The 16,832-nt window shown below is 39.3% G+C and overlaps 3 protein-coding genes across 4 annotated transcripts; 1 reads left to right on the plus strand and 2 right to left on the minus strand.

Moving 5' to 3' along the window:
• Positions 1–461: 461 nt before the first annotated feature.
• LOC144015678 (adenosine deaminase 2-A-like) lies at positions 462–13,200 on the minus strand. 2 transcript variants are annotated; one of them, XM_077515896.1, is made up of 13 exons: positions 13,075–13,200; positions 12,270–12,605; positions 11,843–12,062; positions 11,341–11,554; positions 11,140–11,267; positions 10,975–11,065; positions 8,381–8,489; positions 8,121–8,278; positions 7,255–7,457; positions 7,143–7,183; positions 4,261–5,103; positions 2,493–2,575; positions 462–632 (listed from the first exon to the last, which is right to left on the minus strand). In XM_077515896.1, exons 2-11 carry the CDS (start codon positions 12,571–12,573, stop codon positions 4,979–4,981), a joined length of 1,593 nt encoding a protein of 530 aa, XP_077372022.1. In that variant the 5' UTR covers positions 12,574–12,605; positions 13,075–13,200; the 3' UTR covers positions 462–632; positions 2,493–2,575; positions 4,261–4,978. The 2 variants fall into 2 exon arrangements, with proteins under 2 accessions (XP_077372022.1, XP_077372023.1); XM_077515897.1 differs by lacking the exons at positions 462–632; positions 2,493–2,575 and having other exon boundaries at positions 4,954–7,183.
• On the plus strand, positions 688–5,000 carry ribc2 (RIB43A domain with coiled-coils 2). The gene is made up of 7 exons (XM_077515899.1): positions 688–825; positions 890–971; positions 2,166–2,453; positions 2,526–2,644; positions 4,308–4,487; positions 4,556–4,722; positions 4,795–5,000. Exons 1-7 carry the CDS (start codon positions 703–705, stop codon positions 4,862–4,864), a joined length of 1,029 nt encoding a protein of 342 aa, XP_077372025.1. The 5' UTR covers positions 688–702; the 3' UTR covers positions 4,865–5,000.
• An 814-nt stretch (positions 13,201–14,014) lies between the features above and the next one.
• Positions 14,015–16,832, minus strand: LOC144016617 (uncharacterized). Its single transcript, XM_077517956.1, has 3 exons — positions 16,529–16,832; positions 14,555–14,834; positions 14,015–14,480 (listed from the first exon to the last, which is right to left on the minus strand). Exons 1-3 carry the CDS (start codon positions 16,830–16,832, stop codon positions 14,300–14,302), a joined length of 765 nt encoding a protein of 254 aa, XP_077374082.1. The 3' UTR covers positions 14,015–14,299.

A 16,832-nucleotide genomic window follows, 5' to 3' on the forward strand; every position in this document is an offset into this window, starting at 1 on the left:
AGTAGCTGGTTAGATTAAATGGGTCTTGTCTGTGCCGAGTATTTACTAACTATGTCTGCTTTTGTCAACTTTAACCATTTATTGAACAATTGGGAACAAACAAGTTTATAATACAGAGAGAGCAAAAACAGAGCCATGGGAAATTTTAATTTAAAAAATGAGCATGAAGCATTAACAGATTTCATCACTCTTTTGTTGGTTGACATTAATATAGTATTATAATGTATTGTTTGTTTTTCCATTTTAATAACGAAATGGTCATTATGTAACAGATAGAAAAACGACTATTGCAAATTATTGTAATTTTGTTCATTTCTCCAAAATCTTTTGTTTTAATTGTATATTTCAATTGAGTTATTGAACATTCGTAGCTTTATTGGTTACTTCCTATGTTTGCGTCAGTTTGCGCTTTTATTTGGAAAGAATACGCCGTTATAATACATTTTCTTTCTTTCTTTCTTTCTTTCTTTCTTTCTTTCTTTCTCTTTCTTTCTTTCAAATAATAGCCTATGTACACCTTGATGATGGCATCCCTTTTGCAGGTGTCGCGGAGAAATCCCGAAGAGAGCCGACTTGTTCCGAAGAATCACGAGGCGTTGTCATGGCAACCCGTGTGTTTCGCACAGCTTCCACTGGGGAGGGGGGAAAAAAAGCTCCTGGTCATTTTTGCACGGTGAACATTTTCGACTCGCCAGTGTGACAATGATGACGAACAGCATTGAATTGTTATCGGAAGGCCTGTCAAATGTCAAAGTGCAGAGACGTCGGGACATTGAGGCACGACGACGAGAGAGGCTGTTGGACGACAAGCTGAGGAGCATCGGAGTAAGTTTTGTGTTGGTTGTACATCTTTCCATTTAACTTTAATCTTATTCAGAAAATAATTTAGATTGACAAGGAATTTCTTGACAAGCAAGTGGCTGAGAAGATGGCAAGGAAAAAGGCAGAAAAGGAACAACAAGATGCATATGGTGAGCAAATAGAGAAATACTGCCTTGAAATTAATTAAAAACAATTTTGTTTACAATGGAAAAGTACGTTTGTTTGTTTTTATATTTAGCCTACCTATTTTGTTTTCAAGTTAATTTTATTTTCCATGGTGTTCCCCTTTATTGAGATGTGCCATGCCGTATAATAATCATTTTTGAGGGGAAAACATTTATGTGAGGTATAATCAGCTTGCATGCCAATTTATAAGTAATCTTGGTACGCTGTAAAAATAATTATCACAAGAAGAGTTGTTTTGTGTACATTTTACCAGTTCTTAAGAATAATAATTATAATAATAATTAATCAAATAATGATGATAACGTTATATACTCAAGAGTTGAGGAATAAACCCACAACTGTCAGGTTGGGAGACAGTCACTTTGACTCTACCACTTGAGCCATGCCAATCCTGCTGTTTATTATTAGGCTATAGCCTACTGTATTGCTGATGTAAGATGGAATCCTCTCATTTTAGACACACCAGTAATGCAGTATAGTGGAAAATACTGTATAGCAAGAGTGACATGGCTCAGGTGGTAGAGTGGCTCTCTCCCAAACTCAAGGTTGTGCAGCTTGTGAGTTCATTCCTTGATGCTTTAGTAACTTTTTTAATTTAATTTAAAAAAAAATAAAAAATAAATAAACAGCAACAAAACTGTTAATGGTACTCTAAACTCTCCTTGTAAAATTTACTGAGAATTTCTGAGTTTAAAAAAAAAATTGTGTTGTTCCCATACCGATACTGGTATCGGCAGAGGTGCCGATACTGTATTAAAACAGTGGTATCGGTATCGGTGACTACTCACAAGTAACATGCCGATACCATTAATTCCAACGCTAATATAGGATTTTGGATGCAGCATCTTGTGTCTTGCAGATGCACGACATTCACTGATATGTGACATGTTCACTGCATGCCGATCTAAGATATCCTATTGGCCCTTGAATGCTCTAAACCAATGGAAAGACAGCTTTTTTATGTTGAGGAAAAAAAACCTTAAGTATCGGTATGGTATCGGCCGATACTGCAAAGCTGAGTATCGGTATCGGGAGCCAAAAAAAACGGTATCGGAACAACACTAAAAAAAAGTTACGATTTTTTTTCAAGTAAATATCACTCCCCATTTTTTACAGTGTAGAATGTTTGACTAAGCAGCCAGATGTTCTCCCCCCAGATACTACTTTGCTTGACAACATTAAACAAGCTTCCACGCTCCATCCTCAACATCTGAATGTCAAACATGACACGAAGAAGGCCATCGTGGACTCCCGCCATCAGCACCAGCAGCCTGGGAATGGGAAGGAGTTGGACCCAGAAGCGCAGATGATGATGTTGCCCGGTCTGCTCGGGGAGGACCCGGACAGCAAGAGACGAGCGCAGAGGCAGAGGGAGCAGCTCCGAAGGTGGCTCGAGCAGCAGCAGGAAGAGAAGGCCGCAGAAAAGCACAGACAGAAGATGGAGGGTAGGTTTTCGTAACATTCAAACAAACACACACACACACCTGAGCTCATAAATGTGGCGTCTGGCCCCTCAGAATTGCAGGACGACCGAAGAAGAGTAGACATGGACACTGAAGCTCTGCAGCTGCAGAACAAAGAGATGGGGAGGAGAAAAGCAGCAGCGGTTGTGACTAAAGAGTGGAATTTGAACACAGTGAGTCGTGCCTCGAGGCTCGGAATGTGGATAAAAAACAACTTGATGCACATGCTTTGCTTCAGCAGGCTACATTGTTATTAATGTGGCAGCACAGGTATGGCCCCTGCTGGCCTTGTGTTTGACGGTAATATAAGTGTTTAGAATTTTATTTTATTTGTTTCTATATTCTGTGCATGTCTCTCTCTCTCTCATTTTTTTAACCTACCAAGGGTTAGATAACTGGAGTGAACTATCAATTCTGACATTTACATAATTTTGAGCCAACAATAACATTCCTTTTTATAGGCAATTTTTTTTAAATAACGAATTTGTACCCAAATACAGTAGACAGATTCACCATGACTGGACTCAAAAGTCCAGCAAGTCCTAAAATGAACAGGACGTTGGACATTTTGTTGGCTTGATGCAGACCATTTTAGTTCACGTTCAAGTGGTTGGTCAGGTCAATCATAGATCAAAAGTTCAAATGTGCAACATACTTGATTCAATAATGAAGTTGTGAATTTTTAACTATCAATCCATTTTCTGATCGACTTAAGTCTTCGGGCAATAGGCAGGATACGCTCAGAGCTGATTAACTGTTAATTTACTATCATTATGAAACAATTAGGCTACTTAATGAAATAAAAAGTATGTACAGTAAACTCACCCACTATATACTGGATTTTTTTTTTTTTTGGTACATTTTATACCTCAATTTTGTTATGTTGGGTGTAACTCCACTGTTAGCCACTAGATGGAAGCACACCATTTTGTTTTACACTAAATTTGAAAATACAGTACGAAGTTGGCCTTTTTCTTTTCTTCCCCCAAATGCACAAAGCGTGTTGGTACGGTACATTGCATTGGTATACAGAACATGTAAGAGAAGCCTCAGATCATCGACCCAAAAAATAAAATAAATAAAAATATAATTACAAAACACTTGTGAGGAAAAGCAGTCAAGAAAATGTTTGGATGGAAATAAAAAATAAAACAAGGGGAGGTAATTTGATGACTTTTACAAGAATCGCACACATTTTTCTTTTGTCAGAAGCCTATGTCAACCTCAGTCCAGCTTTTGTATAAGATTATTTTGAATGTTAAATTCTCTGGAATCCTGCTTTTTACACAAAGTGGCAGCTTCATGTTTATAATGTACATCTTTGGCCATAGTGATGTAAATTGTGAGATAAGAAAAATATATTTGTTTATTGTAAACTGTTATCGGCAACAGTAAGTTTTTTGTCTAATTATGCTCGCTCAAATAATTTAATAAAATGTCACAAATGCTGTAAAAACATGCCAATATAAAAAGTATTTAAATAGGGTATTTCTCTATCATGGATTTCACATATTGTAGTATGGAACGTAGCCCCTGTGATTTATTTATTTTTTAATTATCATTTACAATAAATAATTGAGCCAATTAATGAGACTAAGAGAAAAATATTTGATTATTATGTTTAACTGTCCAATTTTGGCAGGGTAGGTTCAATTAATGGTCCAAATATTGCGGAACTGTGGTGAACCTGATTGAAGAACACAACAGGTAGTTTGCCCACATTGCTATGTTCAAGCATTTGATACCAAAACGTTTGATTTCCCCCTCCATAAATTGAACTACTACTGACCAGACTGAGTTGAAAAGTCAAAAATTAGTATTTGGCTCTGCTGTTAGATGACAAAGACAGAAGAAAGGCGTCGTCAGGAGCGTCATCAGGACGACATCCAGCAGCAAGGTCAGCACAGAGGCATGATGGGAGCTCCCGGCCTTTATCCCAACAGTGACAGGAAGCCGCCTCCTGAGAGCTTGATGCAAATCGTTCAATTCCACAAGTATCAGATTGAAGAGAAAACGGTAAAGTCAATCATAGTCTCTATTTTACGTGCAAAACATGCTTAACCTGAAATGGATACGTGTTATAGAGGGCAGAATTAGAGAAGAAAAGAGAAGAGCTGCGACACGATGGCGTCCGTCTGGACTCGGCTCGGACAGCTGTTCTCTTGCACAGGCAGCAGGCCCGACGCAGGAAGCAGTTACGACGACATGTGGACACCACCAACAAACATCTGGCTGCAACACAGGAGCACAGGTACCACACGCACATACAAAACAGCTGTCTGTTCTCTTCCGGATGCTTCATAAGTCACGTTTTTACACTAAGGAAAGAGGACATTGGAAGGGGACACATTGATGAGCGATTCTTCTCCCAATTCAACACCAGCTGCCGCTGATGATGACAATGGTGATGACGATCCAAGGCGGACTTATTGTGTCTTCCAAAATCAGACAAATGAATACATGCAAATACAGCACCTTTCAAACATGCAATGCTTCATTGGTAGTTTTTAAAAAATGTGCAGATGGGTGCTCCAAGGCTGGTGGACAGGGGGATGATGTGAGCGGTGGGGAGGTGATGGGTGGTGGGCACTGGCTGCTCCAAAAAATGTGTGCGGGAATTCTGCAGGCAAGTCTGTGATTAAACAAAATCTGGTCAAGGTTCTTAAAATGATGAGCCTCAGCACAGGAGAAAAGATTCTAATTGTAAAATATGGTAAAAATTCGAACATCTTGGGGAGGGCATACTACACCTCAACATACACGTACATGTTTCTAATGTAAACCAGCCCAACTACAGTGAGTACAAAATTGGGTTCTACTTTTCTTGAAGGACTGTGAGGGAAAAAAAAAAAAGTTGTAGAAGTACTACTTCTACCACCACGATTAGGCTACTACATGTACTACTGGAACAAGTACTTCAATTTCTACTACAACTACAAGTACTACTACTACTACTACTGTTGCTGCTGCTGCTTCTACTACTATTACATGTACTACTGCTGCTGCTACTACTAAAACTACTACAAGTACTACTAGTAGTAGCAGTACAAGTAAGTACTACTACGACGACGACAATTGCCCTAAACCAGTGGTGTCCAAACTACGGACCGGGGGCCATTTGCGGCCCGCCATCTATTTTTTAGCGGCCCTCAGCATATACAAAAAATTACTTTTGACACAGCCAGTTTTTCTAGATATGCAAAGAAACTATTTAAATCTAAAACAGAAATACTTCTTTTTGTAATTCAATTAATTAAGTTAGTGATTTCAATTCCAGAAGCAAAAGTGTTTTCCTCCATGTTCCGTTGTCTGTGTCAAGGTCTAATTTGTGAACACATCATATTAATGATTAACTAAGATCCTCAAGTGATTTAAAATTTGTCATTTTATTAACAACTACTCTTCCTTTGATTCTGAATTTGGAGATTGGTTCAGAGATGGGGCGGATCTATTCTTGTGGGATACAGGGGTGTGGGCCACCCCAAAATCAAGAAAAATTCCTAACTGTCTTGTTTAAAAATAACTAGCTAAACTATAGTACATTATTAATGGACTTGTTAGTTTTAGCGTTTAATAAACTCAAGACAATTTCAAAATGGCCCGAGCATCCTTCGATTATAGTGTATGCGGCCCTCAAAGGAAAAAGTTTATAGACACCCCTGCCCTAAACTGATGCACTGCCTCGAGGCATTTGACACACTGCAAAAGAGCTCCATCTGCTGGTCAAACCTGCGCAGATTTTTATTTTTTATTTTTTTAAATCAGCGTACCTTCATTTCTTACTGTCGTCTATCTTATTCAACTGTGGGATTGTGTTGTCCTTTTAAAATGTGATTTACACAAGTGGACCTTTCAAGTCTGTCATTGCTTTTGTCTGTTGTGTTCAAAACAGTATTTTTAATGCATGAGTATGGCAATACTAAAGTATTGTAAGTGGCTAGTCTTAGATGTTTGACAGTATATCTATTGTTATAGGTATAGATTTATATATATATTAGAGGTGGGCTACAGTATACTAATTTTTTAAGTGTATGCATAGGTTGCTTGTGAACAGGAATATTGTTTTATTGTATGGTAGGCCTATAAAGTTTTCCATAATGAGACGGAAAAAATATTTGAGCCAAATGATCATAACTTCCTATTTTGTATCAAATAACTGGGGCTTTAAGTACTGCAGACAGGTTTGTCAAACACCGAGTTCGTCTTTCCCGCGAAACAGCGTGAAGTCGCAGTCACGAGCTGTGACGTTCGAGGCCCCGTTTGCAGTGGTTACGTGATTTTCGGCATGTCCGAAGCAGTTGTCGGAACGCTTCTTCGACACGCCTCCACTTCATTTGGTCGAATCATATTCGAGTAGGGAGGCTCGAGCGTAACATTTCTACTTTTTTCAGAGAAGATGAAAATAGATCACCGTCAGATTGAGATTGAATATGCTCATGCTTCAAGCTTGGAGCACCCAAACAAACCTGCGTGCCAACATTAGCGCAAATTCAAGTCACTGTCAATGTCCAGTCACTTAAGTGTGAACAGTAAAACCCCACAATCCTTCTCAGAATTAAAGAGTCTGCTGAAAGGAAGAATGCTGGGACCAAAAAAAATTGCCACCACCGCACTCTTGTTTCGGGAAAGCATTTTCAGAGACAAACTTGTCCCATTTCCTCTGCCACAAACCCAAAGCCTTGTTCTGCAGTTCTGGGCTCAGCGAGCTGTATCTGGAAGAAAAAAAAAATGGGGACACATCAGCAAGCAAACATGAGCATTCACTCACTTTGGCTGAACTCACAGAATCGAGTTGATGGCCAGTTGCTTGAGCGTGCCCACGTGGGACCTGTTGCCCCCGAAACCCACGAAGGCCTCGTAAAAGTCGTAGGAGAGGCCGGAGGAACCGAACATGGCCGGGCCGTCGGAACTGATGACAATCGGGTGGTTCTGGGACATCAGCACCACCGCCGGGTGGTTTCGCAGATCATCTACCAGCTTCAACACCTGCTCCAGGAAAAGAGGACTTTCACCACTAAAATACAACCAAAACTCTCATGCAGAAAAACTTCCATGGGATGAGATTTAATCATAGTACTTTTTTTCTGTCCATATGTTATGAAGCAAATTCCAAGTATATGATGTGGTTTGCTAGATTAAGCCATCCGGTTCCCCATATGACTCTGTTGCTACTTGTTTTTTAAGATGGTTTCTTCTAAGTGTTAGGAAATCGGTTTTGGCCATCAACGGCAATTTGTCATCTTTGTCTCCGAACAATTTAAACATGCTGTGGTGCAACTACTCAACAACCTGATTTAAATGTGCTGTCAAAGTTTAGACCAATTTCCAAGCTGCCTTTTATTTCAAACATTTTGGGAAAAGTGGTACAAAAGCACCTGAAATCTTTAGACGATGTTAGTACAGACAGACATTGTGCTCCTAGAGGTGACAGAAAGAACTGCAGGCAGGCTTGATTATACTGTACATCGCTAGCTTGAGCGATCCTAATTTATGCTACCGCTGTATTTTGTTATTCATTTATTTTATTTGCTTATTGTATTTATTTAGTGTTATAAGGTTTTGTCTTTGTGACTGATTTTTGCTCCATGTAAAGCACTTTGTATGCAGCAATGGTTGTTTTAAAGTGCTTTATCAGGAGACCATGTGTACCTGGTTGGATATGGGACACACTTCCACAGCCACGCCTCTCTTTCTGGACAGTTCTCGAGCCAAAGGGTGGCGGAGCAGAGCAAACCCGTGGCCGATGCGTGAAGTATTAAACAAAATGGCGTCCAACAAGTTCTGGTCCACGTCGGTGCCTACCAGATCTGCGATAATATGCAGTGCATACAAATATTAGAAATTAATGCATTCCACTATTTCCAACATTTCCCTCAATCTGTTCCAGTGGAAGCAGTTTGAGCTCTCACTTGTCTCTCCAGCGTGGAAAAAATAGGGAAGAGTCACGCCCATGTCTCCTGGTAGCGACAAGGCGTCTCGGAAATACCAAAGCGGCTTTCCGTCATCTTCACGACCGACCTGCACATAGATTGTACACTTTAAGTTAAAAGATAGTTTACTATTATGACTACCGCTACATACTAGCGAATAAATACAAATGATGGAGCAAGGTTTTTATAGTTCATGAAAAGTAACGCAATAACCAAACAGGGAAAAAAAAGATGTTAATGAAATAAAGATGAAAAAGCTTTCTAGAAAAACAAAAAATAATTTGAAACTACATCTTATGTGTTTTAAACTAACAATTATATTAAATGGTACTTATTTTTCATCTGTCAGTATCTTACATGAGCTTTCGGGCTAATTTTAAAAGTATTTATTTCTGTATTGCTGTGCGTCCCTACAGAGGAATGAAGATCAAACAGTTGTTTGAGAATTGTACTTTACTTGAATCCACAAGACTTTTTCTTTAATCTTGCACTCGAAGAATATTCCATACATTAAAAGAAAAACAAAAACAATACTGAAACTAATACAAATTAAAACAAAGCACTTTTGAAAAACTAACAAAGTAAAAAAAAAAGTTAAAAAAAATGCTCTAAAAAGTCAATTAAAACCAATGAATTTACAAAACAAAATAAAAACTAACTATAATGAAAACACATAACTATTATAACATATTTTTTTTTCCCATTCAAAATTGTATTTCATTCTTTTAAACAAGAAATGAAAGGGGACAGAAATAACTAAAACATCCATCCATACATCCATTTTCTTGACCGCTTATTCCTCACAAGGGTGCTGGCGCCTATCTCAGCTGGCTCTGGGCAGTAGGCGGGGGACACCCTGGACTGGTTGCCAGCCAATCGCAGGGCACACAGAGACGAACAACCATCCACACTCACACGCACACCTAAGGACAATTTGGAGCGCTCAATTAACCTGCCATGCATGTCTTTGGAATGTGGGAGGAGACCGGAGTACCCGGAGAGGACCCACGCGGGCACGGGGAGAACATGCAGACTCCACCCAGGAAGGCCGGAGCCTGGACTCGAACCGGAGTCCTCAGAACTGGGAGGCGGACGTGCTAACCACTCGTCCACCGTGCCGCCTAACTAAAACATATATGCCCCTAATTAACGAAAGGAAAAAAATGAATAAAACAAAATCACACGCACACACACACAAAAGATCAACACAAAATAAAAGCCAGTAAGCAGTCAAGATACTTTCATGGTAACAAACAAAATGATTCAACAGCATAACATTGTGCTATATACATTTTCCCAGTAATTGTGCTGTTATACATTTAAAAAAAATACAAATGGACTGAGATGATTTAGTTTTATAGTCCAGATTGTTCCACAAACTGACACCTTGAGTTGAAATATGTCGTTCTTTTTGTTTTATTCTGTATTTAGTTTTTTTTTTTTTTTTTTTTAAATATCTATTCCTCTTAATTTTGTACTCACGTTCCCTTTTTCTTTTCTTTTTTTATTATTTTTTTATATTTTTACTTGCATGTTAATTGGTCAGATTTCATGATGGGCTTTATACATTTTTTTAAGGTGGATAAACTACATTAAATCGTTGAATTTAAAAGTTTTTCGTTGTACACATATTGGATTAGTGTGGTCTCTGTAACCACATCCAAAAACAACACAAATAGCACGTTTTTGTAAAAGAAAGATGGATTTGATGTATGTTTTGAAAGCACACTCAATGCAATAGGTGAGGTATGGAAAAATCAATGAATTATATAACAATAACACCATTCTTGTTCAATGATATTTTTTTTTTAACGTTGTGTAACACAGCTGCAGTTTGGGATACCTTAGATTTGACATAGTCTACGTTTTACATGGAAAACGTTCTACGTGTGGAGCCCTCAGCTAAGTAAAGAAAGTAATCATAAGGTATTTGTTTGTCCACTTTTTTTCCCCCATCATCATCAGTCATGCTGCTGCCATGTGTGTTGGCCTCTTCAATCTCTCTTGACCATGATTTTTTTGGAGAGAGCATTCTAATGCAATGCAGCACATGTCTGAAAAATGAAGCTTTGATTGATCATGTTTGTAAGTATGTACTTACTGGTTTATGGAGGAGGTTGAGTAACATTATGAGGGCTCCGGTGAAGCAATAGCTAGAAATTGTAATTGCCCATCGACACCTTTATCTATAGCTTCTCAAACTTCTCACCTAAATATTATGGATTCCTTCTTTGGACAATAAGCCAACATTCTATTGACACAACCTGACTGGAATTCGGGTTTGGAGTTCAGTTTACCGTGGATGGAATGTTGAAAGTCTTTTAAGTGATGCTTGTTGACTTTGACTCAAGCTAATTTTAAATAGGGGGGTGAAATGAAGTGAATTATTTTGTTTTTGTTTTTTTCCTTTATTGCCAATTTTTTTTAAGAAATATTTTAAGAGTTAAAAATAGGAATGTTTGATACCACTTTTTTCTAGACCGATACTAACTTTTTTTTTAAACACGGTCAAAATGTCTTTGCAACAAGAAAGAGAGCAGAAAGAAGGTTTGAGAGTGTGTGTCAAGTCTCACCAAGTCAAAGCCCACCATCAAATCTGGGAAGTCCCTCTGCAGCTTCATTGCCTTCTCCACTACCCCCTTCAACGCAGATGCGTCTATTGTCCTGAAAAATAAGCCACGATTAGTGTTTTCACTTGCAGTCCCATTATTTTTAAAAGGCAGGACTCCAAAAGGCACCTGTGGACAACAAAGATGAATCTGCTTCCAAAGAAATCCGGGTGGTCTGCTATGAACTGTCTGGTGACATCTCCATAGGTTTTCAGAGCCCATGCCGAGTCGTGAATGCTGCCGTCCAACTCGTATACCTGAGTGCAGTCGACATGTTATCAAGAAATGGCAAACGACAAAAAAAGGTTCAAAGCAGCCATGAAAACCTACCTGCAAAAGTCCTGTGCGCACTTCCACATACATGACATGATCCTTGTGTAACAGGCTGAGGCTGTGGTAGTAATAGTCTCTGAACACTGGAGCATATGTGAGCAGACCCATCACAGCCATGAAGTTCAGCTCAAATTTCTCCCAAACCACAACCTGGTCGGGATACAAGGTCTCGGGATCGCCATCTGTGAAAAGTGTCAAGTTGGCCAGGATGCTGTAAACACATGACAAATCCACTCAAAGATAATCGATTCTCATGAACACAAACGTTTTCACATTATATGTCAGGTTTCGAATCCAGTTGGATGCTGTGTTAAAATCCTCTAAAGGTCTTTAATTTCTTTAAACTCTGCATCATACATTTTTCTGAGTAAGATGATAATTATTATTAGCATTTGTAGTATACGCTAAACTTCATTACCACATGCCATTTTAAACTGACATAAATTGTTAATAAGCATTGACATTCAAGTATCGAATAATATGCACATAAAACCCTCACCTGTTGTCTAGATCTGTGACGTTGACCAGTTTGTTCCTGAGTGTTTGCATCAGAATCCAAGGAGAGCAGTTAGGCACACTCTTAGGCTGCTCCGCTGAGAAGATGAATCTGACCGACTGTTTGTCGGTTACACACATGTAGCAGTTGGGCCGATACGTCACATTCTTCACGAGCCACTCGGGATCCCCCATGGCTAGGTCATGGACGTGCAAGGCTCCACCTGAAACAAAACCTCAATTACAGTTGTGCCTTTTCTTTTTTTAAGACGTGAGCATCTCAAAATGAATAATTAAATCAATCATTCCTAGCCATTATGCAACCGTATTTATTTACTGCAAATAATGCATCTTTGTTCATCAGTCCGTGAGCACCTACATACGTGCCTCGGCTCACTGAAGGTTGGGAAACACTGAATTAAATGAATAACCTTTGGGCATTTTCTGCAGCAGGCTAAAGATGGGGCTGCGCTCGATTAAGGGTTTGGCCTGGAAGAAGTGCATGGCCGGAGGGAAATTAGCTTTGGCCATCTCATCCTGCTTCATTTGGTACAGCCGAGCATCCAGAAGCTTCTCCAAGTCTGTTAGCACAATGTTCCCCCCTGTCTGCTGGGAGGCTTCCAGCTCGATGAGAGCCTCTCTCCTCTTGGGGTCCGGCCTGGAAAGGACACCTGCTGCATGCCAAAGCAGCAGACAAGCGATCGCCGCGAGGGGGCGCTGTAACACTGCCACCATCCTTCACTGGCAAACCACAGAGAAGTGACGACCTGAACACAAAAGAAATGTTTTATTAAACTTGTTAAACGTCCCTGACCCTGTGGATTTAAAGGGAAATAGAAAAGAAAAGAAAAGAAAAGAAAAGAAAAGAAAAGAAAAGAAAAGAAAAGAAAAGAAAAGAAAAGAAAAGAAAAGAAAAGAAAAGAAAAGAAAAGAAAAGAAAAGAAAAGAAAAGAAAAGAAAAGAAAAGAAAAGAAAAGAAAAGAAAAGCGCTTTTTTCTTCAACGCATTACCTAATGAGTACAATTAGGATTGAGTGCCTTCAAGTCAAATTACTGTCCTGTGAATAAATCGTAACTTTATGTCGACTCAATTTCGACTATTGGTGAACATTAGAAAATGGCTTCAAAATGAACGTGACAGCGAAAGGAAGCTGAGAGGTAGGCTAAACACAAACAAATTCGCGGTGTCAAAATCTGATCGAAATGTGAATTATTAGGCAATTACATGAGAAATTACCTTAAAACTGCAGTGCCACCAAATGAATACACTGACGAGCTCACGGCCGAAAAAAAATTAGAGGGTCCTCTTCGGAAAGTCAAATCTCAGAACCTTTATGCCACTTCCCTTATTCCAACCTTTGCCCCCTCATTCTAGAGTCGGCCGGCCGCTTATCACGTGACCACCGCCTCGCACCCTCCTTCTCCCTCGCTCACTCACACCACCTGTTGTTTAATTGAGCCATTACTCTTTTTGTATAAACTTATAGCTGAGATAATGCACCCTCCAAAACGGAATTTCTTCATAAGGGACTATAGAACAAATGGATGGATGTTCTACGGTATTAAATGCTTTGTAGAAATCGAAAAAATAGCCTGAGCCCTCCGTCCTACACAATATCTGGATAATCTAGAATACCTAAAAATAGCCTCATATTATTTACAATATGTCTCCTATTCATAAAATCAGATTGAGTTTTATATGATAGAATCCAAGACTCAACTTAATCCTCTGCCGGGATACATTGATGAACAATTCTTCTCCCGATTGATCACCAGCAGCCGCTGATGATGGTCCAAGACTCATTGTGTGTTAATAAGAAAAATAAAACAAATGCAAATAATATAACTTAGTAATATGCAATGCTTTATTGGCAGTTCTTGACAAATGTCACCATTAATGCAACAACATTGCTTTTCTTGTAGAAAAGGGATAGTTTCAAAACAAGAATGGTCGGATAGTGTTTCCTCAACCACATCATACAACACATTTGAACTTAGTGCAGTGTGGAACTTATTAAAACACAAGCAAATCACTTACAGAACTGCAAGATCCAAAACAAAAACATGTGTGTCCTACTTTTGGGGTCTTGAGAATTTCTTAAATACAAATCTGTTTGCATGTTGCCAAAACAAACCTCAAACTTTAAGGCCACCATGATAGCCAATTGTAAGCCTGAAACGTGTTTTCCAGCAAAGATCAAAGTGGCATTTAGTCTACAATGCAAACAAACGTCAGAAAATTTGATTTTTGGTTTTCCAATAATCAAACAAGTTGTAAGCAAAACGCTATACTAAAATGTTTAAAAATAGCTAGTGTAGTTCGTATGGCAAAGGCAGATGAGAAAGCATGCTGCATTAACATGAACCTGCGTGCCACCAGTAGTACAAATTCAAAAGAAAACCCAACGAGGTGCCTTTTGTCCAGTTCCAAAAGTGTGAACAGTAAAACCCCACAATCCTTCTCACAGCACTGCAGGAAGATTAAAGAGTCTCCTGAAAGGAAACATGCTAGCATAAGAGCAAAAAAAATTGCCATCATCACACTCTTGTTTCGGGAAAGCATTTTCAGAGACAAACTTGTCCCATTTCCTCTGCCACAAACCCAAAGCCTTGTTCTGCAGTTCTGGGCTCAGCGAGCTGTATCTGGAAGAAGAAAAAAAAAATGGGGACACATCAGCAAGCAAACTTGAGCATTCACTCACTTTGGCTGAACTCACAGAATCGAGTTGATGGCCAGTTGCTTGAGCGTGCCCACGTGGGACCTGTTGCCCCCGAAACCCACGAAGGCCTCGTAAAAGTCGTAGGAGAGGCCGGAGGAACCGAACATGGCCGGGTCGTCGGAACTGATGACCATCGGGTGGTTCTGGGACATCAGCGCTGCGGCCGGGTGGTTCCGTAGATCATCTACCAGCTTCAACACCTGCTCCAGGAGAAGAGGACTTTCACCACTAAAATACAACCATATGCAGTACTCGTGACCACTTGGGTTGTAAAATTCTGATACAGAAAAGCTTCCATGGAAAATACAGGAGTATCTCATTAGATTTGGCAATGGTACTTTTTGGAGATTCATTAAAACACAAATATTTGTCACATGACCAATTTCTACCTTTAAAAATCTTTGATTTGTTTCTTATATCGTATTTGAATTTTTTCTTTTTTCTTTTTTTTTAAAAAGGGGTGGTTGATCGGTCAGTAAGTTACAGTCTACTCATGAAAATCATATCTAGGCCAAAATCAATTAAATACTGAAAAATAGCAATAGTGTTTAGCATTAGCTAAAGTATTTAGCACAACCAGCGGCCACCTGATTGCCACTGAAAACATGCGTGCTCCAGTGTGCTCGAAGAAGCAGCTGCGTCCGCTACAAACTCCCGCGGTGAAATGGCAGTGAGTAGTGAAGTGGAAATCTCCCAGCCGACATTTAGCAGCCAAAATTCCGGTGCATTCCTCATTTTCACAATATTCAAATTTGACATGTACCTGCGATGGGAATTTAAGGCAAATGGGTGGAATAAACTAGAAAAATGTCAATTTTCATGTTTTTCCATTAATGGGAGGTTAGAACTAACTTTTTATATATTAAAAAAATATATATATGGGGGTTGGGGTGGTCGAGTAAAAATACCAGATAACGGAATCAGGCCAATACCGAGGTCAGGCCAAGGTATCGATATTGGCTTGTGGCTGTTTTACAGTCAGGAACTAAAAATTTGAGAAATAAAAAAAAATGTTACTGATTTCAGGCAATTTTAAGGAAAATGCTATACTGGGATATAGGTCTTTTTTTAAAAATTATCTTTCATTGTATTTGGGGAGAACAGTTTATGTAAAAAAACAAAACAAAAAAAAAACAAAAAAAAGTACTACTGGTACCTTTCTGAAATTAAAAAAAGAAAACATAAGTGTTACTCAACTCACGTTTATTTTTATACAGCCTGAGCTGTCACAAAGCGCTTTACAGAAACACAAAAACAAACATGAAACATTAACACCAATACAATACAATCACGGATTACAGAACATCCCCATATAAAAAGACATGCAGCACAATCATTCTTAATATAGGCAAAATATGTGTAAATTGATTTGAAATGCTACCCTACCCTTACCTTGTGTGCGACACAATGAGCATTTTGTGAATGTGGCGTCACTCACAGGCTTTTGCTGGGTATAATACGGCTTCCTCACTCATTCCAAAACTTTCCATCCATCTACTGCCCGTAATGCTTGTTGCCGTTAGGGCCGCAAATAATTATAGTCTGTCCCAGCTGACTTCAAACAAAAGCTAGGTACAGCACAGGAGTGGGTGCCAGTCAACTGCAGACAGTAATAAGATTAATATTTTCATTCAAGTAGAAAGTGTCCAACTTAATGTTTTTTTACACTTTCATTTTATCCATGTCACCTTTTGAACGCATTAACTCATTTGCTCCCAATAACGTATAATTATTATTTTTTGTTTTAAGTGTCCCAAAGACGTATTTATACGTATTTATATTTATTTGGGACGTTTTTTCTTTTTTAAGACGTGAGCATCTCAAAATGAATAATTAAATCAATCATTCCTAGCCATTATGCAATCGTATTTATTTACTGCAAATAATGCATCTTTGTTCATCAGTGCGTGAGCACCTACATACGTGCCTCGGCTCACTGAAGGTTGGGAAACACTGAATTAAATGAATAACCTTTGGGCATTTTCTGCAGCAGGCTAAAGATGGGGCTGCGCTCGATTAAGGGTTTGGCCTGGAAGAAGTGCATGGCCGGAGGGAAATTAGCTTTGGCCATCTCATCCTGCTTCATTTGGTACAGCCGAGCATCCAGAAGCTTCTCCAAGTCTGTTAGCACAATGTTCCCCCCTGTCTGCTGGGAGGCTTCCAGCTCGATGAGAGCCTCTCTCCTCTTGGGGTCCGGCCTGGAAAGGACACCTGCTGCATGCCAAAGCAGCAGACAAGCGATCGCCGCGAGGGGGCGCTGTAACACTGCCACCAT

This window comes from Festucalex cinctus, chromosome 3, assembly GCF_051991245.1.
Source record: "Festucalex cinctus isolate MCC-2025b chromosome 3, RoL_Fcin_1.0, whole genome shotgun sequence".
Classification (NCBI taxonomy): domain Eukaryota; kingdom Metazoa; phylum Chordata; class Actinopteri; order Syngnathiformes; family Syngnathidae; genus Festucalex; species Festucalex cinctus.

Coding starts and splice junctions, on each gene's coding strand:
- ribc2 (XM_077515899.1), top strand. CDS start 703: ATGATGACGAACAGCATTGAATTGTTATCGGAAGGCCTGTCAAATGTC. Junction 972..2,165: donor GGAACAACAAGATGCATATG/GTGAGCAAATAG, acceptor TTCTCCCCCCAG/ATACTACTTTGCTTGACAAC. Junction 4,488..4,555: donor ATCAGATTGAAGAGAAAACG/GTAAAGTCAATC, acceptor TACGTGTTATAG/AGGGCAGAATTAGAGAAGAA.
- LOC144016617 (XM_077517956.1), bottom strand. CDS start 16,832: ATGGTGGCAGTGTTACAGCGCCCCCTCGCGGCGATCGCTTGTCTGCTG. Junction 14,835..16,528: donor GCTGCAGAAAATGCCCAAAG/GTTATTCATTTA, acceptor TTTCTGTATCAG/AATTTTACAACCCAAGTGGT. Junction 14,481..14,554: donor CTGGCCATCAACTCGATTCT/GTGAGTTCAGCC, acceptor TTCTTCTTCCAG/ATACAGCTCGCTGAGCCCAG.
- LOC144015678 (XM_077515896.1), bottom strand. CDS start 12,573: ATGGTGGCAGTGTTACAGCGCCCCCTCGCGGCGATCGCTTGTCTGCTG. Junction 11,555..11,842: donor GTCACAGATCTAGACAACAG/GTGAGGGTTTTA, acceptor ATGTGTTTACAG/CATCCTGGCCAACTTGACAC. Junction 5,104..7,142: donor ACTGCAGAACAAGGCTTTGG/GTTTGTGGCAGA, acceptor GTTTAATCACAG/ACTTGCCTGCAGAATTCCCG.